Raw genomic sequence first — 26,565 nt, forward strand, 5'->3', positions numbered from 1 at the left:
CACCGGACATTTCTTTAATGTGTGTGGCAGAGTGGAGGATTGGGCGTGGTCTGCGGGGGAGCAGCATGCAGGTGTGCCTCAGCTGTATACCAGAAGGGTGTCTGCTGAATGGAGGAAGCTTGTTGGGAGGCTATGCCTCATTGTGCCTTCTTTTTTGGAATGCTGATTTTGCCCTCCGCCTGTATGTGTTTTTTTTACATGGAATAAAAAGCCTTATTTTTTTGGCATTCTACGCTCTGCAAGGTTTTTTTACACCTCATCACCCAGGTCCAGTTTTGCCTTGTCCCCTTGTACGTGGGGAGGCCGCTCTGGTTCCTCACATTTGGTGTCAGGAGTGGGATCTTTGGCACCACCTGAAAAACTGGAGAGAAGAGGTGGGAAGCGAGGCCGTGGGTTTGGCCAAGTCTGGGGAAGAATGGATGGCCCCAGGCTGACCCGGGAGGAGTCTGGGAGACCCGGTGATCAGGAGTCTGGGAGACCCGGTGACCAGGAGTCTGGGAGACCCGGTGACCAGGATGCGGCTTGTAACCGGGAGGATGCGGATTGTAACCGGCAGGACGGGGTCGGCAACCGGGAGGAAGCGTCCTCGGCAACCGGGAGGAAGCGTCCTCGGCAACCGGGAGGAAGCGTCCTCGGCAACCGGGAGGAAGCGTCCTCAGCAACCGGGAGGAAGCGCCCTCGGCAACCGGGAGGAAGCGTCCTCGGATACCGGGAGGAAGCGGCTGGCAACCGGAGGAAGTGGCTGATTTCCTGTCTCGCAACGGGGTTGGAGAGACTCCAGAGGGGGAGGAAAGTGTGAGAAAGTGAGCAACCCCTCCCCTTCTCACCATCACCGGACTTTTTTTTAATGTGTGTGGAAGAGTGGAGGATTGGGCGTGGTCTGCGGGGGAGCAGCACGCAGGTGTGCCTGGTTCTGCTGATTGTGGCACACCTGTGTCCAATCAACCTCTCCTCCCTGCCTGGGTTTATAAACAGCAGCTGTATACCAGAAGGGGGTCTGCTGAATGGAGGAAGCTTGTTGGGAGGCTATGCCCCATTGTGCCTTTTTTTTAGATTACTGATTTTGCCCTCCGCCTGTATGTGTTTTTTTTACATGGAATAAAAAGCCTTATTTTTTTGGCATTCTACGCTCTGCAAGGTTTTTTTTACACCTCATCACCCAGGTCCAGTTTTGCCTTGTCCCCTTGTACGTGGGGAGGCCGCTCTGGTTCCTCACATTTGGTGTCAGGAGTGGGATCTTTGGCGCCACCTGAAAAACTGGAGAGAAGAGGTGGGAAGCGAGGCCGTGGGTTTGGCCAAGTCTGGGGAAGAATGGATGGCCCCAGGCTGACCCGGGAGGAGTCTGGGAGACCCGGTGACCAGGAGTCTGGGAGACCCGGTGACCAGGAGTCTGGGAGACCCGGTGACCAGGAGTCTGGGAGACCCGGTGACCAGGAGTCTGGGAGACCCGGTGACCAGGAGTCTGGGAGACCCGGTCACCAGGAGTCTGGGAGACCCGGTGACCAGGATGCGGCTTGTAACCGGGAGAATGCGGCTTGTAACCGGCAGGACGGGGTCGGCAACCGGGAGGAAGCGTCCTCAGCAAACGGGAGGAAGCGTCCTCGGCAACCGGGAGGAAGCGTCCTCGGCAACCGGGAGGAAGCGGCCGGCAACCGGGAGGAAGCGGCCGGCAACTGGAGGAAGTGGCTGATTTCCTGTCTCGCAACGGGGTTGGCGAGACTCCAGAGGGGGAGGGAAGTGTGAGAAAGTGAGCAACCCCTCCCCTTCTCACCATCACCGGACTTTTTTTTCAATGTGTGTGGCAGAGTGGAGGATTGGGCGTGGTCTGCGGGGGAGCAGCACGCAGGTGTGCTTGGTTCTACTGATTGTGGCAACCCTGTGTCCAATCAACCTCTCCACCCTGCCTGGGTTTATAAACAGCAGCTGTATACCAGAAGGGGGTCTGCTGAAATGGAGGAAGCTTGTTGGGAGGCTATGCCCCATTGTGCCTTCTTTTTTGGAATGCTGATTTTGCCCTCCGCCTGTATGTGTTTTTTTTACATGGAATAAAAAGCCTTATTTTTTTGGCATTCTACGCTCTGCAAGGTTTTTTTTACACCTCATCACCCAGGTCCAGTTTTGCCTTGTCCCCTTGTACGTGGGGAGGCCACTCTGGTTCCTCACACCCTCATAAAAGGATCAGTGCCAACAGTACGGACCCGGCAACTGCACACGAGTCAGCGGTAAGTGACGTTAATTTCTTATGTTATTTATATTTGTCTACAAGTATGATCTTTGCATAGGCTAAGTATTTAGCTTAGCTCCGGTGTTACTCCGTGTTACGGAGTTCTATTAGTACCGTAATACATCTATTTCTGTTCATGGTTTCAGATCTTCCAAGCACCTGAAGCTGTTCAACGACACCTTCAGAAGACGCACGGTCCTTCCTTGAGCCAGCAATAGTCAATACATGTAATTTTTTATTTTTTAACAATAAAGTTGCCATTTGTGAAAATTCAGTGTTGTGATTTATTTACAGTTAACATGATTCATTTGTCTTGTAACATATGAAATGAGGAGGAATCATCAAAAATCTTCCTGTGTGAAGACGAGGTGACTAAAGGCTGATTTATGGTTCCGCGTTACACCAACGCAGAGCCTACGGCGTAGGGTACGCGTCGATTTAACGCAGAACCGTAAATCAGGCTTTAAGATCCATTTACACCGTGTAACTGAATGAGAGCGTCCGACTATCACGTCGAGCTGCGTGACATCGGATGCTCTCTGTCCACACTGAAACCGTTAAACTCGCGGCCAGTTAGGACAGTCCAATAGAAAATAAAGCAATGGAATTGATTTTGTCACTAAAGTTCGATCGCATCGCATGGGAAACGCTTTAATAGTGTACGGAGCCGCTGCTCTTCTGCCGGAGAGGCTTTGTTCCCTCCCCTGCTACACATCATTCAGGCAGCCAATCAGCACAGAGCTTCATTATCATAGCCCCGCCCCTCAGAATCACTCACAGAAAATGGAGGCTAGAAACGGTAAAAATAAAGACATGGCCCAGAGGCTGAATTTCTGATTTATGTAGAATAAACAAGCTTTTGATTGTTTTTAAGACATTCAAGGCCTGTTTAAAATATACATTAAATGCCATAATAGGTCCCCTTTAAGGGCCACAAACCGGCAGCCTTAGTGAGCGAAACATGTGGGGCCCATTACAGGTGTACTGGATGAACAAGGGCTTAGAAGGACCTTTAAAATCCAGATCCCACTCAAATCCATATGGGCAAACACAGTAAGACCAGCGTAAACCTGTGGACACGCCCACATGGTACCCGGTGTGCAGCCATTATTATCATTTATCAATACCCGATGCAAAATCAAGAATACTGCATAGATACCTAACCCTAACCCTTTAACTACAATGCAATTAAAGGTGCTTAACACAGAAAAAGCGTCAAGACAACTTAAAAATAAACTTCAGAAAATGTGCTTCTGCTTCCCAAAGTCCTTTATTCTAAACCAAAAGCTGGACACCAACAACCAAAAGTATAAATCAAAAGGCAACCCCAGAACTAACAAAGGGCTGAGACAATTACAGAGACACAGCGAGTTGGACAGGCAGGGATATGGACAGACACGTGTGTGTTTGGAGGTTCATCATTGGAAAGTACGACAGGAGAACGGGAGGATTCATTCAGCCTAGCAAGGGAGGAATGAGACACAGGTAGACACTGGCAAACACTCAAGGGGATAAAAATACACATGAAGATAATTAAAACACAGTAGACCAGAGATAGTGACACACTAGAAAAAAAGTTTTAAAGTAAAACAGGAAATAAAAACAGGATCAGTAGGTCAGGACCAAAACCCCTTAAAACACGAAAAATGAGGAAGGCTTCTGACTCAAACTTCACCAAAGTCCCAAAACCATAAATAAATAAATGGTGAACACAAACAAGCTAAAATAGAATAAAACACAGCACATATGAATACAGGCTGACACAAACACACGCTCTAAAGAGCAGAGCTTAATGAAGTCATGAAGATGCAGAAAAGATGAGCCCAATAAACTTTGGTCCAGCTCACTTTCTTTAACAGTGTGAAGTATGAGTTTAATGGACATCCAGATTCATGAAGCAAACAAACGGACAATGTTTCTCTTAAGCTCTGAATGATAAGCAGACGTGTTCCATAAAACCGAAGAGGCCGACACACAAAATAGGCAACAATATCTGGCAGAAAACTATTCAGCGGTTTACAAGAAGTACTAACAGAAGATATAAAGTGATATTATTCAATCCTAGTCTGTGAGAATCTAACATCCATAAACTGAACTACACAAATGTACAGCACTGAAGAATAACTAGCTGTTTTCTAAAGTATGTGAAGTCAGGTGCGTAACTGCACTCTCCAGCCGCACGAGCAGCTGATTCAGACAAATAGAGGAGTGTCTGAGTTATCAGCATCAGGGTGATGGATTAAGATGTTCACAATCATGTTGTAAGAGACAAACATGCAGGACTGATTGTGTGATGTTAATCTGACAGATGGCTCTCTTTGTCTTTGCAGAATATCAAAGGAAACATGCTCGGGATGTTTCCGCCCCAACCCCCCGTGTGCTCATGATTGTCATTCAGTTGATTTCACATGCAGTGCTGAATTGTGGGACAGATGTCAACCAAAACGATGACTTTCAACACAGATGTGGTTTTGTTTTTATCCCAAAGACAACAGCTAACTGATCATTTCTGAGGTTGGAACTTGTCTTGACTTTTTTTTTTTCTCTGTCTCTTCTGTGGCAAATCCGTTGTCGTAACTTTGAAATGCCAGCCTGACCTTTATTAGCCGCCTGCTACTGAAGCTGTTCACAGCTGCTGCTGCTGCAACACACACCATCTCCTCGCATGGAAACTGTGCATCACTGTTACAACATATAGAGGTGAGGCATCCCCGGTAGGGATGGGCCATATTTTACCGTTCACGATAAACCGTCAAAAAAATTCCACACGGTAAGAATTTGTCATCTCGCTGTTAAAACGATTAATTCCCGTTGATGTCGTTTTTGTGTAAAGCCGGATTTATGGTTCTGCGTTAAATCCACGCACAACGTACGTGAAGGAAGGAAGGAAGGAAGGAAGGAAGGAAGGAAGGAAGGAAGGAAGGAAGGAAGGAAGGAAGGAAGGAAGGAAGGAAGGAAGGAAGGAAGGAAGGAAGGAAGGAAGGAAGGAAGGAAATGAGCCTGAAAGAAAGAAAGAAATTGTCAGGTAAATCAACCTTTGAACTTGTTTTGTCATTGTGAAACTGTCACATGCTTGGCTAACAGAAGCCACATCAGCCGCTTCCTGATCTACTCAGGTTTTGGACTGTCCTGGTGACAGGTGACCACTGTAATGTCAGGACTCAATCATACGTTATCACTTCCACCCATTGTCCACTACCCATTGTCTACTGTCTACTGTTTACTATGCATTGTCCTTATATGATCATTTCCTGTCAAAGTTTCTTAATAAAAGCATCTTCTAGAGGGAGGATCTTTGGGGAAGCTCAGGAGTTCTCAATGAGGGCAGTTGCCCTGCACTCCTGTTGCTCTCCCCCCTCCTGCAGGAGTGCGCTAAAAACCCATTCCATGGTAGTCTTTCTGTCTTCTTTTGGCTACGAACTTGTTTAATGCTGTGTTAGACCTAACAGAAAGAAAGAAAGAAAGAAAGAAAGAAAGAAAGAAAGAAAGAAAGAAAGAAAGAAAGAAAGAAAGAAAGAAAGAAAGAAAGAAAGAAAGAAAGAAAGAAAGAAAGAAAGAAAGAAAGAAAGAAAGAAAGAAAGAAAGAAAGAAAGAAAGAAAGAAAGAAAGTAAGAAAGAAAGAAAGAAAGAAAGAAAAATTAATTCCCGTTGATGATGTTTTTGTATTAGTATTTTTTTTTATCGTTATAGGGATAAATGCCAGAAATTATCCTGATAAATGTTTTAGTCCATACCGCCCATCCCTAATCCCCGGGGCTGATTTTAGCACTTGTTCCTACTTTCTCCGTGTCCACCAGATTCAGTGACACACGCTTGACTATTGTGATCCGGTCCATCTCAGCGTTTCTCACCCTACATTTACATATTAATCAATTTTGACTAAACAGAAAGCTATTAAGAAGCAGAGCCGAACTGTTCAGGCTGTTCAGGCTTTGCCTCTCTGGAGGGATCTTGGGCTTATAAGGATTTTGAAGGTCGGGCCAAGTGTTAGTGACCAACATCCATGTACAAGCGTTTACAGCGCCTGTGGTTACAGAAGGAAAACCTCTATTTACTGCTAAGCAAGCCAAGTGAGAAACGGCTGCAGCCAAGACTTGCTCAAAATTTCAAACTTCTCTTTAACATCTCATTTTATCAGAGACGGCAACGGCAGTTAGAATGTGTTCAGAATGAAGTCATCAACCATCAGAAACATCTCCAACAGTCCTGAACCACGTATCATGAAGCTTTTAACTTTAACCCTTTTCTATGTGTCCTGTACGCCAGTACAATAACTGTTTTTGTGAGTTTACACTTATAACACATGGGTTACACAAGAGCATTTCACCAAATAGCCACTTGAAATGTTAAACATCAAACTCCAGCCACAAATGTTCCCATTATGTTCTTCTGTTTAAATGAAAGTCAGTACAGATACTGCACGAAAGCTCGTGAATGGATGGTTGCACCACAACCTACAATTAGATCATTTGTTTGCATTCCTGACATTAACAAAGAAAGTTATATCGGTGCCAGCGTATAAACATGCACCTGCGTGGAAATAATTCCATTTGATTAAAAAGCTCACTGGATGCATTTAGGGAAGAAGAAAATGGCACGGCAGAGTATCGCTGGAATATAAATGAGATGCTGCCTGCTTATTACCATCTATCATCTGCTCTCGGTCACATGACATTTTACCGTTTCACGGACAGTCGGGGCAAATCGTCCTGCTGTTATCTGAACCTGCTGACTGAAGCTGAACGTTCAAATACGTCAAAAGTTTGTCAGATGCAGATTCAAGCGAGACCTCAGAACCACGTCAGCTCACCTGACCTCACGTGGTGATGGTTTCTATCTTTAGCCTCTGCTCTGGGTGCTGAACCCTCCCAGATGTGCAGGGGTCAAAATAAAACCGGGCAATTCAGATGCAGCACAAGCTGGGATGTGGTGAATTGGTTTTATTGTACACAGCATTCATGAAGGAGTCTGCTCAGTAATCAGAAAAATCACTGCCATCATCAGTAAGCAAACTAACTATGTTTTGTGTTTCTATCTCATGAAGCAGACTTGATGGTAACTTAACCTCTAATAAAACAACAACACTAAAGTCACAAAAGAAATACATAAAACAAATACAAATGAAATGTCTGAATGTTGCTACATTATTACATTTCCTTCTTGCTCAATTTAGTTTTTTACTGGAATTTCACACATTTTCTGCTATGGTAAAGTATTCAAATATAGTACATGTACATCTTTTTAACCTGTTAGACCAAAAGCGCTCAGATGTGGTTAAATATGTGCATAAACACACGTGGCAGGAAGACAGTAAATCAATAAGGTAAAACATTTATAGGACAAATGCTTTTGAGAAGGGTGGACATAATGAAAATGGATGTCAAACACACAGATTCCTGGAAGTGTTGACTGTCTCATCACCACTATTAATCCTTTTTAGTTGGTAAACTCAAAATTACAAAAAACATAAACATAAAGATGTAAAAACAAATGTACCAACTGTGAAAACGCTCACACAAAGGAGTTCTGCAGAGCTGATACAGCCGCCCATGCTTCACAGTTTGTCCTTGAAGTCTCTTTTGTCGGAAACAGCCGGGCCATGCGTGACTTTTTGTGCGACAGACTAACAGATGAAATCCACAGACTCTCGCCCTCTGCATGTTTAACTCCTCAAAAATGATTTTGTTCTGCTCTAAGCTTTTAAATTATGTTTGGAGGGTGAAGGTCAGACATTTTCACTGTCGCTGGTTCAACTGATAATCTTAACGCTGTTGGGCAAAACTGCACTAAATCCATACATGATAAGAATCAGACTATTTGGAACGTTTTTGCTCTTTTTGTTGCTGTAAGTTCAAGGATGATTTGAATGACTACATATTCAGATAGGAAGAGAGGGTTGTTTGGTTTTTTTGTTAGATGGGAGTCAAGGGAGAGATTAGAGGAAGCAGAAGCATCATATGTGAAGTGGAAGGGAAGCAGACAGCAAAGTGAAGGGATGAGACAGAGCGACCCTGGGGAGGTATCAATGAGGCTATTGATCTCTCCGTCCAGCTCACATCTGCCATCCTGTCACTGTCTTCCTACTTTGTATCATCAACATTGAATAGATTTCCTTGTTGTAGCCACTGTTGTACTGTTGCATAGAGGATAGATGGGCTAAGTGGAGAAACGGCAATGAAGAAACAAGCAAAAGAAGTCTGATCAGTCTTTGCATATGTGTAACATAAAGTTTGCTTTTGGTAGGTACGTGTTGACGTTCATCAAAATGAGGAGGAATTACTATAACTTTACTTTACTTTAACTTTGTATAAAATGATACGACCCTGGGAGTTATTTAAGGCAGGCAATCCCTGCAGTGCGTGCACCTGCTCATTCACCCCTCTGAATGGTTCCTTCCAGTTACTTAGTTCTTTGACCTATTTAAGGAGCAAGAAGCATGTTCTTGGATGCCTTCAGATGTCATACAGACAAAGCTCGCCGTCAATCCCATCTCCACCCTGGATTCCACCTGCGGGCTCCAATTAAAAGAGGGGGTTAGTCCTACACCCCTGTATTTGTGTGTAAGCCTGGTAAACTTTGCTTGAATGGAGCCTAAACGCCAAATATATGTTACAATTAAAGTGAAACTTACTGCATTAGTTGTTGACTGGAATGTAGACCATGAAGACACAAATGTTCCAAAGACTGACATAATTTGCTTTAAAAGTGGGGTAAATGTATAAATAAATGTTCAATTTGCTACGAGAACAATCAGTGGTCACCCTTTGGAATACAAAATCTTATTTTTGTTCTTCTTATGCAAAAAGAATATAAAGCCTTATTGGTAAAAATCAAAAGTCGAAGTTCTAAATGCCGTTGACTTGTACCGTATGTACTTGTGTGTGTCATCTATGACATTACAAACCATTCACAAGTGCACAAGTTACTATATTCCTGCAAATATCTGCGGGGAGACCTATGGACCTGGCATTTACGTTAATGTCCCTGTGACACATACAGCCCACCCCTACTGGCAGCAACACTCCCACCCTGCAGATGGCTCAGCATCGTGGAGACTTGCTCACACAATATAACAAAGACCCCGAGGTATTGACCCAGCCCTGCAACTCCCCAGGTCGCAGTCCTATCCCAGGGATGTGCTGCAACAAGCCCGACTACAGGCTCCATATCCGAACCCCGAGGAGCTGAAAACAACCTTCTGATGGCACCAAATACGTAGCGGCTGGAGAAACAAAAACAGAGTTTGTTCTGTTTTGTCAATGTCACCATTTCAAGGTTCTCCAATACAAGAAACATCCTATAATTTATTTTGCATGCATTTGGCTGTAAGGTAAAGTCAGTATGACCTGATCAGTTCCTCATGTAATTAAAGGACAATATCAACATCCCTAACAAATGAATAATAACCACAGACAACAGGTTATAACGAGGCAACATAAAGACTCAGTGGTTGTAACACCGAGGCGACTTGTGTCTTACATCCTTAAATTCATACAGAAAGATAATCTATCAAGTATACGTTTAATTTAAAGGGGGAAAAAAAGAATATAGATTTGGGGCCGTAGCCCTTTAATTAGTCCTAAACGAGCCAATAAATCACATCTCAAGTCTCACTTCAGCACACTGCCTCGCCTGGATCGTCTCCTCGTTCCCAAAATAGAAGCGCTTCAGTCTTGAACAGCCAAACTAACAGTCGATTATCCTGTTTACCAAAAACAAAGACGCATTGTATCCCTGACATTCAAAGCAGCAAGCAAATAAAGAATGTGAGACGAAGGAGTGACAGAGTGAGGATAAAGAAGAACAGAGGTGTCTGAGGATCTGACTCTTGCCCACATCACCAGCTGATGTCGGCTCAGCTGATGGGCCATTAGCAAAAAGTCATTAAGCTGACTCAGCAAGATCAAGAGTCCATAATGAGAAATACTTTCATATCAAAGACGGAACACTTCTGTCAATAAACCGGGCTCGTGTCCCGTCAGAGGGATTCAGTGCTTCAAATAAGGAAAACAGTCAACCAATTAGATAATCAATTATTCATCCAAACATGCATCTGAAGGAGTTATTTCAGCTCAGGTTATTGTGAAGTTCCTCAGTGAGGAGTGTTGCGTGCAGTGGAATGTGTTGTTTGATGAAAAAAATATAAATCCTCCTCTGTGGGGCTTTGTTATTCAGGGTACTGAGGCGATGCAAGTTGCAGATCACACAGAGGAAACGGTTGTGTCTTGCAGCGTCGGGGCTGTGTAGGCCCGGCCTGGAAAAGGAGGTTAGCTGGTTGGAGTCTGACTACGGGCTGAAAACCTGCTGACTGCACTGCATAACTGGCTGCTGACTCCAGACCTCTTTCAGCTTGTTCTGTCCCATCTGTTCACTGGTGGAGCCCAACCATGAAAAGATGCACATATAGAAAAAAACACAAATACTCGCATGTATGCGTGCAAACAGAATGACAACTGCAAAGCCACACAGCCTTACTATGAGCTTCTACCCTGTTAACAAGTTATATGTGTTCCTGCTTTCTACATTAACACCATGTTCTATTTAATTCATCTATTGCTTATATGGATGACTTATTGCAAACTTCAGTGTGTGCCTTTTTAAAATGTACTGCATATTAGTCTGAGCCTTTCTAAATGAAGCTTAAAGGGGACATATTATGGCATTTAATGTATATTTTAAACAGGCCTTGAATGTCTTAAAAACAATCTAAAGCTTGTTTTTTCTACATAAATCAGAAATTCAGTCTCTGGACCATGTTTTTATTTTTTCCGCTTCTAAAGCCTTTTTCTCTGCTTCATTTTCAGGGCGGGGGGGGCTATGATAATGAGGCTCTGCGCTGATTGGCTGCTTGAATGACGTGTAGGAGGGGAGGAGAATAAGCCTCGCTCCGGCCAGAGCAGCCGGCTGCGTCGTACACAAAACGTGTCCCATGCGAGAAGCTTCTGCGACAAAATCAATTCCATGGCTTTATTTTTTTTGACTGTCCTAACTGGCCGCGAGTTTAACAGTTTCAGTGTGGACAGAGAGAGTTTAACAGTTTCAGTGTGGACAGAGAGAGTTTAACAGTTTCAGTGTGGACAGAGAGCGTCCGATGTCACGCAGCTTGACGTGATAGTCGGACGCTCTCATTCAGTTACACGGTGTAAACGGATCTTAAAGCCTGATTTACGGTTCTGCCTTAAATCGACGTGTACCCTACGCCGTAGGCTCTGAGTTGGTGTAACGCAGAACCATAAATCAACCTTTAGTCACCTCGTCTTCACACAGGAAGATTTCTCATCATTTCTTATGTTATAAGACAGATGAATCATGTTAACTGTAAATAAATCACAACAGCCATTGGTGAATTTTCACCAATTGCAACTTTATTGTTAAAAAAATAAAATATGAGTTGTATATAAACATTTATGCACTATTGCTGGCTCAAGGAAGGACCGTGCGTTTTCTGGAGGTGTCGAACAGCTTCAGCTGCTTGGAAGATCTGAAACCAGACAGAAAAAATGTATTACTAATTTACCTAACGAGTGAGTGGCTCCGTTAGGGAACACTGGAGCCGGGCCGGTCCGTGAGCAGCTCCGGCAGCTCCGTATGCGGCGCCGGTGTTCCGGAGCTAAGCTAAATATTTAGCCCATGCAAAGATCATACAAATATAAATAACATAAAAAAAAGGAACTTACCGCTGACTCGTGTGCAGTTGCCGGGTCCGTGCTGTTGGAACTGATCCTTTTATGAGGGTAAATGTCGATGCAAAACCTAATTTCTACTGTCCCCTCGCTGTGGAAACAGCCACCGCTGCTGAACAATGGCGGAGCTCCAGCCGGCGGAGAGAGCTGGTTGTGGGCGTGGTTTCAGCAGCGGAGGCCGAACCTCTGCGCCTATGGTGACGTCACCATAGGCGCAGATTCTAATCGGCTCAGAAAAATCACGTGACACTGGGGGATTCTGTCGGGCGGGGGTCACAGACCTTGCAGAAATTCATGGGATTTCATCTCCCCTCTGCTGGCAGGGTGAGGGGAGACCACTTTATATATGTTAAAACAAGAAAAAACGTGTTTTTCATAATAGGTCCCCTTTAAGGATGTAGCTCTTGCTGACAAAAACTGCAAAGGTTTCGCTGATGTTCATTTTGTTCAATGTTCAGACCAAATAAAATATCATCCATGCATTTTATACTCCCACTTCAATCCTTTTCTGATTGTTGAACAAGAACAAAGTGTATGTCGGTCTATAATGAAACTTTTAAACAATGTTTCCCAATGAGACATAGATCCAGTTTCTTGAGTGATTGGTTGTTTAGACGAAAGGCAAATCAAATTTGTGATCTGTCTTATGTGACTTGTGAAGTTTTGGTCACTGGAGTGTGTTTGCATTTAGAAACTAATTAAAATTTGTCTTTCAAAAAGCGGAGGCAGGACTTACCGCACCTTCATGAATAGAAAGCACCTTAGCAATGCTTATGTTTGGCCTCAAAACTAATAATTATGACAAATTAGCTGAAAGAAAAAAACACATGTAAAAAGCCAAAAAGAAAACAAAAACATTCCTAGAAACAGACCAGGGTTGAGTTCTACTTGTGCATGTTTCCATGTGTCCTGTTAGCTGTGACCAACTCCTACCAGCCCCTGACTGAAGCAGCTAATGGTAACGCTACGTTGTTGTTGTCTTTTTGAAAAGTACATCCACATCAGGGCTGGGCAATATAGCCAATAAACTCATTCTTGGCATTTTCAGACAGAATGGTTTTACAGTATATGTCAGTATTTAAATGAAAATGTGGATAACACTCTAAAAAGACTTTTTTGATTCCACCTCCAGCCAGTCAGCATCTGTTACCTGTTTGCTTCATTCATACGATTCGTGCTTTTATATACTGTATTTTAAGAAAGTTACATTCCTGTTGCTTCCAGAAGAGCTCTGAATACTCAGGACCGTCTGAGAGTGTCCTGGGCAGTCTGGTACCAGGAGGAGGATGATGATGTTGTCGTGCTAGAGCAATGTGTGATTGCTCTGCAAACCTTTTTAAAACGGAGCAAGTGGCGTAATAACATTCATGTGACTGCCAGAATAAACATTGTAACAAGATGAGCAGGGTTTTTTATCACATAAGTTGTCAATGTTCATAAAGTTTTAGCTTATTGGTTTGCTAATATACATGGAATTGTCTGATTTTATCGGTTGTTTGAAAAAGATACTGACAGAAAATAAAGTATAGTGTCATGATCTAACCGCCATTACTAAATCTTGCTCCAAAATCTTGCTCTTAGAAAAATCTCACATCTCTATCATACTAATTGTTTGCATAAGATTCAAAAGCGGTAACAATTCAGTTCATTTCATTTAAGTTATTATGTAATATCAGCTATTTAAGTGTTTTTGAGAATTTCACAACAAACAAATCAGTTTCCTTAACACAAACCACACCACTCACCTTAAAGCCACTCTATGCAGAAATACCCATTCTGACCACAAGAGGGCAGTGCATCGCATGTGTCGTATTCATGTGTCAGCCCCTGGTGTAGGACACAATTGGCACTTTTCCACTAGTATCGGCTCAGCCCGGCTCGGCGCGGCGCGGCTTTACACGGCTCCACACGTGTGTTTTCCACAGCCAGGGGAGAAGTGGGGGGGTTGTGGTGAAGCTGCTGTGACGTACTCGATTGCGCAACACCTTTGTTCATGTCGGCGCAGATGAGAAATCAGCTGGAGCCGGGAGCGGCTGAGAAAAAAACAGCCCGTCTACATCGCTTTTTTAATCTTTTCTCGACAGCCACCAGGTTTATGAACATCTGCACCTCAGAGTTGGATCACCAAACAGACGTTTTGCGCTTTATAATAAAATCGCCGCGAGCCGCGAGTCCCCTCGCGCTGACTCCCGCTTCCTGATTCAAACGTTTGACGGCCCCGCCCCCCGACCAATCAGAGGTGCGGAGGGTGGTGACGGCCCCGCCCCCCGACCAATCGGTGGCGAGGAGGGTGGTGACCTCAGAAATAGTCCCTGCTCAGCGCGCTATAGAACCTCACTGAAATGGTTACAGAAAAAAGTATCGACTTGGAGCGGCTTTACCCGTCTCAGCCCTAGTGCGAAAGCGCAAAACGGGTAGAACCGAGCTGAGGTGATACTAATGCAAAAGCGCCAAATGAAGTGCACCTCAAATAGGACAGTGGTGCTGATAGACATCCCTACTCATTAGGATTGTCAGTGGATCGTTTGTCATTTTATCAACAGTAGATCTACACTCCACGAAAAACTGCATTTGGCAACACCTGTTAATTACTGAAATCAGGTTTTTCCATCAGAGCCATTGGTTTATAAAATGTATAAAATCAAGCACCTAGCCCTACAGTCTCCCTTTGCATTTGTTAGTCGTTCTGAAGAGCTTAGTGATTTTAAGTTTGGCACTATGATAGGATGGCACCTTTTCTATAGGACGGTGTTGGGGAATTTCATGGATTTGGCATGATTTGGCTTGATGAGGCCAGTCATGGCTGCCCAGCCCTCCATGGCTGAGCAGCCATGCCTGGCCTCATCAAGGCCAATGCCAAGCGTTGGATGTGGTGGTGTAAAGCTCACTGACACTGGACTGTGGAGCAGTGGGAAGGCGCTGAATCACGCTTCTCCGTTTGGCAGTCAGGTGAAGGACTTCAAAAGAGTAAAGAGTAGGAAAAAAACCTCCAAAACGAGTGGAATCGGTTATAGCTGCAAAAGGGTAACCTACTCCATAGTAAAGTATATGTAGTTGAAAATAACGTAATAAATAAGATCCCTTTTGGTATCATGGTCAAGCGTCCAACTATGATCCACCCATGTGGTCAGGAATGGTGGTGATACATAGAGTTGCTTTAACGACATTTAGTTTTGCAATATGAACAATAATGAACATTTAATGGGATCAGCAACATTTTCCAATTCCGAATGTTGCATCGTGCCTTTATTGTCTGATGTGATACACTTTAACGACCTAGACCCTGGCTTTAATGCAGCTTTAGTTATCATCCAGTTTCTGTTTCAATGAGTCCAGATGATATTAGCGATTCAATTGTTGCGGTTCCTTCTTGTCTGAGTGGTGGCAATCATTTAATATTTAATTATGAAAATTGATTCGGAATCCACACATGGAAAGCTGTTCATTTGAGCAACACTGGAAAAAGAGAGTGAATACGAGTGAAAGAGAAGAGTGTCAGATATGAATGTATATTGAGGAGACTTCTCTAATAACTCTCAATCCATGACTGTTTTGTTGAAATGCATATTGAGGTAATTTGCTCTTAAACACATGGGATATCGTATATTAATGACTTATTATACAGTGAGTGTCTCCTAATTATTTGCAATCAATCATTCCCCAATTTTCTATGAGTCAATTCTGACTAACTGATCCGAACACTGAGCAGCTCAGAAAAGCATCTACATGTTCATTGGTCACTCATTTTGTTCCCCAGTAACGTACAATGAAGCATCTTGACATAGAAAATAAAGTCTGACCCAAACCTGGCCCATATTCTCGGTTTTCTTTGGCCCGCATTTGAATTTCTCTTACAGCGCTGACTCAGGAAGAGTGTGGCGAGCCTAACGTTTGGGCTCGTATCTGATAGGTGTAGCCCAAATGAGACTTTTCTTTGGGCCTTCTCGTGTGCCAAGTCCAAACTTTCTTCTGAAATTGGGGCTGCATCTGGCTCATGCAGAAGATGCAAAGACCCCAGCTTGGCCCAAATCACGAATTTTGGGTCCGATCCACATCCAATTCGCCGATGTAACTGAGCAATAAGTGCCAAAGTGCTCCAGACTCGCCCAAATATACATGCTGTTGGTTTATGTAATTACTCAGCAGCTCCTTGCTACTTGTGGATAACATCACCATGTTCTAACCCACTGTATCTCTGTGTCATTTTCAGAAGTGTCAAAAGTATTCACATTCATTACTCAGGTAGAAGTATAGATACTAGAGTTTAAAAATACTCCTGTAGAAGTTGAAGTATCAACTCAAGTTTTTTACTCAAGTAAAAGTATAAAAGTACTGGTTTCAAAACTACTTAAAGTATAAAAGTAAAAGTAATGTAAGGGGGAAAAAAGCCATTAAGGACAAAAGCCATTGAAAATGAATGCATCTTAGTATAATGCAAATATATTAAAGAACCATATATGTGTACTATTGAACATTAACATGTGTTTCAGAGAGCAGCAGATATGATGACTAGTTACCTATAAGTATTGTAATGGTGCAAAAGTCAAACTTCAGAGGCATGTTATCATTTATCCTAACCTTTATTGGAATGTACATCCAAGTTTAGTTGCAGGAATCTGAGGGAACGGATGTAAGAACAAAACTGGACAAGAACATCTGAAACAACCACAACCTAATTCACTCTATCCGGATGGAGCAATTTAACTGGATAGTTTTTATTTAAAGGCCCAAATGAAATAGAGTAACAAGGCTGTTTTTAAAATGTAAGGAGTAAAAAGTGCAGATAATTGCGTGAAAATGTAAGGAGTAAAAGTAAAAAGTCTTCTGAAAAATAATTACTCCAGTGAAGTATAGATAACCAAAATTTCTACTTAAGTCAGGTAACAAAGTATTTGTACTTTGTTACTTGACAGAAAGTAGATAGAATGTCCATAATAGAATAATCGGAAGTGATTTTTTTGTGTAGCTTCTCAGCATCTAGATCAATTTGAAATGACACACTTAAGAGGACTTATAAATGACACTTGAATGACCTCATTGTCAGATGTTCCCCTGTTCTTACCTTGACAGGTGAAGCAGTGGACGTGGAAGTGTGTGTTCTTGACGCGCACCACCTCCCCACGGCAGACTTCCCCACACCGCTCACACACGATTGCTGAGTTTCCTCGGCTGGAGAGAGGCGAGCCGCTGTTGTTGTTTCCTCCATAAAGACCTGACTGGTACTGAACTGAGGCGAGAGGAGACGAGAGGAAGAACAATATGTCCTGTACCACAGTTTTCAGGGTTTTTCTTTGTATCTTCCTTTCAGCTGAAGTCAAGCATCAGATCAAAGAAAGATAAAGAAATGCAGAGCAACAGCCTCAGAAACCAAATGTATCCGCTCCATTTTTCATGAGGAGAAAACTGTTCAAATCAAGTGTTCGTGTTTAAGTCTTCAAAATTGAATGAAAACAAAGATTGACATGCTAAAAATGACTTTCAAAGGCCACAGATGCGCTCTCCAGCTCTTCATATAAGACAGCTGGATCAGCAGAGGACTTATTAGTCAAAGACAAACAATATGACTCAAATATTAAGCAGACAGCAACCCATCAAACAGCACCAGTAACGAACTCAGGGAGAAACAGACCCCAGTCTGGAGGAAGATGGCTGAGGGATCTGCATCGTAACTGACAGTGTCTCCTGGAAATTCTCTGAACCAGCGATCAATGCAGCTCACAGTCATTTATTAGCAGGTAGCAGCTTAATGGAGAGAGACAGAAAGCCAAGCAAAGGCCAAGTTATGTCCTCGCAAACTGTTCCTGGCTTTCTTCATCGTATTTGTTTGGTTGTAACTTGTTACATGTACTACAGCGTACACTTACACCTCTCCACCTTCAAGTCCTCGCTATCTTAACCAGGATGCTGACATGTTTGATAAAGTTGTAAGTCATGACACGTGAATTGAACGATATGAATGGCATACCATTGTTCATTTTGTTAACATAACATTCCCTTACTGAGTTCAATATATTCAAAACCAAGTCCAATGTGATCTAAACACACTATAATATAGAATAATTTAAAGGGGACATATTATGGCATTTAATGTATATTTTAAACAGGCCTTGAATGTCTTAAAAACAATCTAAAGCTTGTTTTTTCTACATAAATCAGAAATTCAGCCTGTGGGCCCTGTCACTAGTTTTACCGCTTGTAACCTATTTTTCTGTGCCTCATTCTAAGGGAAGGGGGGGGTATGATAATGAGGCTCTGTGCTGATTGGCTCCCTGAATGACGTGTAGCAGGGAAGGAGAATAAACCTGCTCCGCCAGAGCAGCCCGAGCCTGTAAATTATCACAACACTGAATTTTCACAAATGGCAACTTTATTGTTAAAAAAATAAAATATGAGTTGTATATAAATAACATTTATGCACTATTTCAGCCGGATCTGCCCGGCGGATGCTGAACGCTGGCCCCGGAGCCACGCCGGGCGCCCGGCGCATGGCTCCGGGGCGCATCGCCCGTTACCGGTGATCAAACCGACAGATTTCGCTGAAAATCTCGGAGGGTGAAGCTGGTCCAGCCTGGGACGTACCCCAGAAATCCCTGCTCCCAAAGCGGCTGGGAACCTGGACTATTTAGTCGGACGGGCCGCGCTTTGGGAACCAGGAAGTATGGCTGGAGCAGCGCGCATCACCGCGGCTTTAACCGGGGAATCTGACCGGTTCCGACCGGCCGGGACCGCAGGAACCCGCCTGGACTGGTAGCAGGGACTCCCGGGGACCGACCAGCGGAATTTCAGCCGGTTCTGCCCGGCGGATGCTGCGCGATGGCGCCGCAACCCCACGGCGGGCGCACAGATCGGCTCCGGAGCGCATCCGCGGCGCATCGTCGTTCACCGGTGATCAAACCGACAGATTTGGCTGAAAATATCGGAGGGTGAAGCTGGTCCAGCCTGGGACGGACCTCGGAGGACCCAGCTCCCAAACCACCCAGGAACCTGGATGATTTAACCCGGATCCGCTCCGCCGCGGTGCCGCGTCCGACTGGCCCGAGTAAGCACCGCTCCAGCAGCGGAGAGAGCTGGTAGTGGGCGTGGTTTCAGCAGCGGAGGCTGAACCTATGGAAATCTGCTCCCGTCGTGACGTCACGACGGGAGCAGATTTTAATCGGCCCAAAAAAAGTCACGTGACACTGGGGGACTCTGTCCGGCGGGGGTCAGAGAGCTTGCAGAAATTCATGGTATTTTGTCTCCCCTGTGCTGGCAGGGTGAGGGGAGACCACTTTATATATGTTAAAACAAGAAAAAACGTGTTTTTCATAATAGGTCCCCTTTAATCTAAAAACAATTTTACCTGTTAAAACTCTATTTTAACATAAACAAAGCTCAATCTAACAAGGTCAGTTAATGCACACTTTGGTTTAAATCCAATCTAATCTAGTTAAAACACAATTTAAATTAGGTGGGTCACAAATGTGTCTAATCAGGACAAAACTCAGTTCAATCCCAAGTTGTATGACTGAAAGTCAACATTATAAACACATTACACAAAACAGACTAATAAAGCAGCTTTTCTCTTCAGAGGAGGCTTCTCTAGCTTCTTTGCAATATTAAATCATATTAAATCAGACCTGTCCACTGCTATAAGATCTTGTATGACAATGAGGGATTGTCATCCTTCTAATTTTCCTTTGACATTAACAAACTCTCACTGTATTCAGTTCAGTGTGAGGACATGGCAACAACACAATAAGCCACTACCGATGTACGACTCCTAATTCGTTGTTCTGGTGGGTAAGGACTTATTCAAAAGTCCATTAAGAAATCTGCCAAACATAATGTTTGAGGTAACTTAATGCCTTTTCAGTTGTGGATTTAGTAATGACACGATGTGAGGACTTTATTTGAGGTGGACCATTCAAAGAGCAGCCTTGGGCTGAGGCAAGTTGCTGTAATATTTGCTGTTGCACTTATGTACTCTAATGGCTTCCTGAATGAGTTTTATTATCCTGATTCAGTTTTTTTTTCTCAACAAACCCAACAATATTATTTTCACCATTTGTTATTAATATTTGTCCTTATATTTATCCTGACTGTTGAAAAAAGGAAATACAATGGCGCAGTATGCTGGATTTCATCTTTTCTGCATATGTCGATGAAGCTCTGAGTAATCCTGATGTGGGCGTGCCTTTAGAGACAAAAAGGTCACTCTGGATCTTTTTGGGATTACACTTCTTTGATCCTCGCTTACAAAACCGGTCAAATCCCTCTTGTTGAAAGTAGTCCTTTCTTTATGCCCTCAGAGACACACACACAACCGAGTCGTGTTTTGTCTCTATCATGGGATTATAAAGGAATAGAGATATGCAACAAACAGAGCCGGACAGGTGACGGGTTCAATTTGGATTTCCGATGACAGCCATTTGTGCGCAAAATATTGTGCAACAGTCTGAGCAACAAATCTACTGTATGCTGAAGTCAATTACATTACAGTTAATGCTACTGCATCCCAGAGTTTGGGAATTATGCAATGGCAGCAACAGAACATGCAGGAAGGTTAAGCTGATAACAGCAGGAGACCTGTAGGTATATACATGTTTACAGGAGTGGAAAAAAGGTAAAAGTAGGACATAAAGGTTGTATACTTGTGTATGTGTGTGTATGTGTGTGTGATCACAGGGCTGGCATGGGCTCTGTAGCCAGATGGCAGCAAGGACTGGAACAGCAGCCATAGGAAGATCTGAGCCACCTGTGAGCTCCTCCAGGAGGAGAGAGAACTTCATGTGTGCATTTGTTATTATTAGAAGGTGCAATTCCACTTTCTAAAACTGAAAAATGTGAAGAAGCATGCCATGTACAGTAACTGCCCTGCAGGGGATTTGGTCTTTCGTGATTTTCTTGTGATTTGTCTGAATACAGACACTGGTTGAATCTTCAGGGAAAGGTACCCAATACTGAAAAAAAACAACATCTATTTTACTGTATAAAATCCCCCTAGGTTAGTGTCAAGTTAACTTCAAGATATGATCAGATGCTGATAAGAAATGGATTTCAAATAGTCACTTTCTCTGCTGTTGCTTTTTTTGTGTCACTTCCATTAAATGTAGGTAAAAGTGCTGCTCAGGAAGGTCTCCGACCTTGTTTTTAGCGCTTAAGGGCATCACAATTTTTGCTTACCCCACGCAGAACAAGACGCCTGATGACATTCTGTTTAATCCTGTTTGCCTACAGCTCTCCTCTAAATGGCTTCAAAGTCAGATAAGCCATTTATTCTGCACACTTCACAACATAACGTAGTTCCTCTGACCTGTGACCTCATGGGTTAACAGCCTGGATCAAAACCAATAATCTCCACCATAGTGTGAACCAAAGCAGTCAGCCAAAACCTAATTCCCGTCTTTTCTGTGGGAGATTTGAGGGTCTACGGTCACTCAGCCGGGGCCTCTCTGCTCCTGTGAACGCTTGTAACTGTAGTGTATCCCCAGCAGAGCTGTTAGAAGGTTAAATATCTCACTCAGGTGGGATGTGTAGAGCCAAAAGGCTCCTTGGAGAAGTAGGCAGCTGCTTTAACTCTAATACTGCTGGAAGGTCAACTTTGACTTTTCTTTGTAATAGATTTGGGAATAGATTTTGGGATCTGTACATCTGCTCTATGTGGTTCTATGTTTGACATTGGGCCGTTTTATTGGCTTAGCTTTAACACCCTTGACTGCAGAGAAGACAAGCAGTTTTCAACAAAAGAAAAGAAAAAAAGACTATTTTCCAAAATGGTCAAAGGAAGTTAAATTCAGTTGAATCTTGTGGCTTGTAGTGCATCTCTAGCCAACCCTGGCAGCACGGTCCTTAAATAACCACAGTTGTGATGGATGCTGTCAGATATCCAAACAGTGCATTCTTTTCTTTTCAACTCAATTTATAAAATAGTTTATGACAAGATCCAAAACAATTTCCCTAAGTAAGTCAGTGATCAATAACGTGGGTGGGGAACTGTTAGTCTGTTCCACATTCAATCCTCTCGGGAAACTGTTATTGATTGGGTAGAAATCCTTTACACACTGAAGGGATATTCTTGAGCGCTGCTTACCTTTAGTCGGTCCGCTCATGGTGCCAGGAGGAATCTTGCCAGTTTAACTGACTGGATCAGCTTTTAGAGTCGCTCCATTTCAGCCTTCATGTGCAGGGCAAAAGATCCGAGTAGCAGAGCGCTACCCGTCCAACTCTCCGGTCCCTGTCCGGCTGGAGCCAGGGCTGGAGCCAGGGCTGGAACCAGGGCTTCCCCCGCTCCTCCTGCAGGATTACAGCCAGGCGAGGCAGATTGCACCTTCCCACCCTTAAGGCAGGAATTTAATTGAAACTGACGGTTCAAAGCCCCCACATCCCCCTCAGGTCTCTCTGTTCTTCATGTCCCTTCAGGTTAAGCCCCGCGGCGCAGACACGTCCATCCCGCCCTGTCCGCTCAGCGCGCTCCGCCTCCGTGCGCTCCCGCTCCGGTGCCGGTGCCGGCGCTGGTGCCGGGGCTGGGCGGAGACTTTCTGTGGGCTTTTCACGGACTCAGAGCTGTCAGAGAACCTGTCTCTGCGCGCAGGACCCACTACCCACTCCCGCAGCGCGAGAGCGCCGAACAGCGTCTGGACAACAAACTGCTGGGAGGAAACGCCTGCTGTCGAACTGAATGGATGGATGGATGGATGGATGGATGAATGGATGGATGGATGGATGGATGAATGAATGAATGAATGAATGAATGAATGAATGAATGAATGAATGAATGAATGAATGAATGAATGAATGTGTCAACTTTAAGACTTTTTTTTTTTTTTTACTTTAAGCCTGTTGGCTTTAGTGTGTGATAATCAAGGTGAAGAAGAAAGTTGCTGTGATCAATAAAATTGTGATAATATTGAAAGTCAAGTCTAATCTTTTATGGTGGGCTGTTCCCTGTTTAAGAAGCAGGAGTTACTCATCTCTCACAAGCCTTCTGATCCCTCTCCCCCCCAGGCTTGCAATCATCCTCCTCCCCACTTCCTCCACAGTTCCTCCACAGGCTCCCATTATATGGAGGGAGGCATCAATTCGCTTTCATCGCCCCCAATATCTCTAAGTATGGCTAATAAATGTAGGCTATTAGCAATTTAATAATAATACATTTAAATATTATATTTAATACATTTGTTATCAATTCCTTATGGGAATTGATAGGAAGATACCAAAACTCAAGTATTCATGAAGTCATCCGAAGTCCTGTGAGAGAAGAGAGGTGAGTGACTGGAATCATATTGTGGACAGTTTTATTTATTTATTACAAGTGGAACCTTTCTTTTGGTCAAATTTGTAGACAATTTAATTACACACATAAATGACTTGTATTGCTTATTGCAATCAGCTGTGTCAATGGTGGTGTCAAAACAATAGCCCCATATCCTCAAATCTTCATTCGGGATGTAACTAACTATAGTATCAATGAAAGGGCAACCACTATTAAAACGTGATTATCCGGCTCCTATTTACAGCCAAACCCATTACACTTCCACATCCAAGGTATGGCCAACTTAGTGGGACGTCTATTCTGAAGTTACCTAGAACACATCTAAGTTTCCCTATGTGGGAGAAAGTCACTACAGCTGGCCAGACCATTGCAGAAACCATCTCTGTAGCAATTCCTAAGAACAAATATACCAGGCAACAGATGACAGTCAGCATGACCAGGGTGGGGGGGTGTAAACCTGCAGCTGAGGCGTTTACCTCCATGTCCCACTGGGAGCATGGACTTGATCTGGGAAGACATGTCATTACTACATTAGACTACCGGTACATCACAACAACTTCACTGAGGCCAGACATGATGCTGACATCAGTGTTTGCACAGTAGGTGCTCCTAATACACCTAACATTTCCCTGTAAGGACCATATTGCAGAGGTACATGGACAGGAGCGGGTCATGTTCGAGGAGCTGGTAGTGCCGGAGGGCTGGCTGAAGATACCGGGCTGATCCCTGCAGGGTCTACACACCATTTGGGACTTGCTTAGGGGAAAGCTATTGACTCCTCCCATATGGTACTGACCTCACATTCCCCTTACTGTTCCTCCTGTTCAAGTGTCCATGGATAAAAGTTAATCTTGTTATCATATGCTGTTGAATCAATCACTTGATCGTGCCTTAATCTATTTCTCTACAGGAAGTTTAAAGAGTTCAAATCCTCCCTAAACGTGATGAATGTCCTGTTGAAGTGATTGTGTCATCTAAAACCAAATCCTGAGGGAGGGATATGTTTAATAAATCAAGTGGAGGACGAATGGCCTGGCTGATTAAACTATTTTTCATCCACCAGTACAAATTGTTTTGATTTCACTTCCAGTATGGATTAACTGTCTCTTTCATCATAAATCAGTTTATAAAAACTCTATATTGAAAGCCCATTACAACTGCAATAAATGATCATCAAGATAAGTGATATTTGTGTTACCGTATTAATGGATTAACTGAGTCTTAAAAGTATTAACTTCCACTGTTATAAAGAGTGTCCCTGTGATGGAGTGGCAGCATGTCCAGGGTGAACCCCTGCCCCCCTGTAGTGAGCTGATAGGCTCCAGCAGACCCCCGCGACCCTGCAAGGGATAAAGTGGGTATAGAAAATGGATGGATGTTATAAAGAAATAAAGCTATAAGATGATTACAATACATAAGTATTTCTACTGGGATGAAATAGATATGAAAACAGCAATACTTACAATTAAAATCACGTAAATACGTTTCATAGGGTTCCTTTTGGACAAACATATTCCCCTTTATTTCAGTCTGTTTTCTCCTGGGGTAAAGATAAACGACTGGGTGAACAAATATACTCTACTATACTATATGTGGCTGCAGAAACACACCATCGGGGGGCAGTGTGTGTATGGACAACAGAAGCTTTGAGCTCCTCACCCGAGCGTTGGAGGTACTTCTGTAAACTTTGCTCATTTTAGTTAAAACATGAAGAAAAAGGACACTAAAACTGTGGATAGCTCGATTTTAAAGACTTATTTAATGTAAGCAAAGAGGGCTTTGGGGGCAGCATGCCTTTATACAAATCTAATGGAATGTAAAATCCTCCAGTCTCTCACGACAACGTTTTTAACTCAAGCGAGAACGTATGGTATGATTGTTCTCTCCTTGCATGCAACAGCCTTTAGCAGCAAAACATGTTTATACAGACAACGTTGAGTCTATGCTGGCTTACTTCCCTGTAATTGAAAAACAATGTGCAGGATACTTCCTGCAACTGCCAACATTGGTAATCCAACCAGGAGCACTTCCCAACGCCTCCTACTGATGTTCCTGCACAACAAATGATACATTTATATTCACTTCCAAGATAAAAAAAAAAAAAAAGCGACAAAGAAAGCACACTTAAAAACCAATCTAAACTGCTGCAGTGTGTTGAACTCTGACCCGTGCTGTCTTTACTGTGAGTCATAAATCTGACCTGCTTTTCTACTCCTTACAGGAGTTTAATTCCTTCAGGAGGATCCCGGTCACATCTCTGTCTCTGATAGCTGCTCTCAGAGTTACAGCTTTAAAACGACTGAACTTTATGATGTTTGCAGTTGGAAGGGTCAGAAGAACAATATGTCCGTGGACCATTACATCCGTTCTGATCAGGTATGATTAATGGCCCATTGTATAGTTTGCCTGCCTATTTTAACACATGGAGACAAAAAGGTAAGAACTATTTAAAGAGCAGAGTCGGGTAACTGCACTGTTTGTGGTGTTGCATGGTTCATGTGTTTGTTGTATCTTCATAAGGATTATTCTTACTCAGCTCTACAAGGAAGTTTTGAACAAGGACTTTTTAATATGCAAAATCATGGCAGAAGCAGGTTGAGTATTGCTGGAATTTCAAACAGGACAGAAACCTGCAGCAGCCTTCCCCCAACACGTTGATTCGTTAGCCTATATGGCTTCAGATTGCAGAGGAAACACATCAGATGTCAACTCTCAACAAAGCTGAGGGGAGAGTTGACGTTCCTGGAAAACGGTTTTCTAAATGTATTCAGATGGATGAAAAAATGTGTTCTGAGAGTATGAAAATCATACTGTACCGTCTCCCGCCTCCGATGTTTGGCTGAGGTGCCACTGTGAAGGAGTCAAACAATTTTCCTCGCACTTACAGCAAAATACTTTATATGGTGGCACAAGTAACAGGCACACAGATAAATAAAAAATATTAAATAAACACAGGTGCTATGTTGCCTGACAAATAAGTAGCAATGTCCTCTTGGACAGGACATGATGTGTGGCACAGAAGCAGCCTGTAAACATCACCGCAGCCAGTCCACCAATCACCTGAGCCACGGGTTTACCTTCTGTAGCTACAGAAAGGTCACATTATAATAACTCCTTAATGAGACAAACAACATGACTGCTCTTTGATTTCAAATAGAGCAGGAAACAAGCTGTAAGTACATATTTTTATCGCACAATTTGTCTATACAGTCATCACTACGCAGCTAAGCGTCACTAATCAATGCGATAGTCCCCACCGTGTTCATCAGTTCTTATCCATTACCTTTGACTGCCTTCCACTAGATGTTGGATAGATGGTTTCTAGTGTGAGTTTTGAAACATCTTCCAGTCAGGACTGCATCTGGAAACGCCTCTGATGTCAACGGTGAAACCACAAGAGGAAAGTT

At 43.4% G+C, this 26,565-nt stretch overlaps 1 protein-coding gene across 1 annotated transcript in view; it reads right to left on the minus strand.

Annotated features, from left to right (window-relative positions):
- Positions 1-22,458, minus strand: part of LOC133459517 (actin-binding LIM protein 3-like) — a 69,152-nt gene extending 46,694 nt beyond the window's left edge. Inside the window, exons 1-2 of the mRNA XM_061739535.1 lie at positions 21,977-22,458; positions 16,970-17,134 (exon numbers count right to left, since the gene is read on the minus strand). Of these exons, the coding sequence (XP_061595519.1) occupies positions 16,970-17,134; positions 21,977-21,995 (184 nt within the window). The 5' untranslated portion in view covers positions 21,996-22,458. The remainder of the gene's footprint in view (positions 1-16,969; positions 17,135-21,976) is intronic.
- Positions 22,459-26,565: the final 4,107 nt, after the last annotated feature.

This window comes from Cololabis saira, chromosome 14 (genome assembly GCF_033807715.1).
Source record: "Cololabis saira isolate AMF1-May2022 chromosome 14, fColSai1.1, whole genome shotgun sequence".
Classification (NCBI taxonomy): domain Eukaryota; kingdom Metazoa; phylum Chordata; class Actinopteri; order Beloniformes; family Belonidae; genus Cololabis; species Cololabis saira.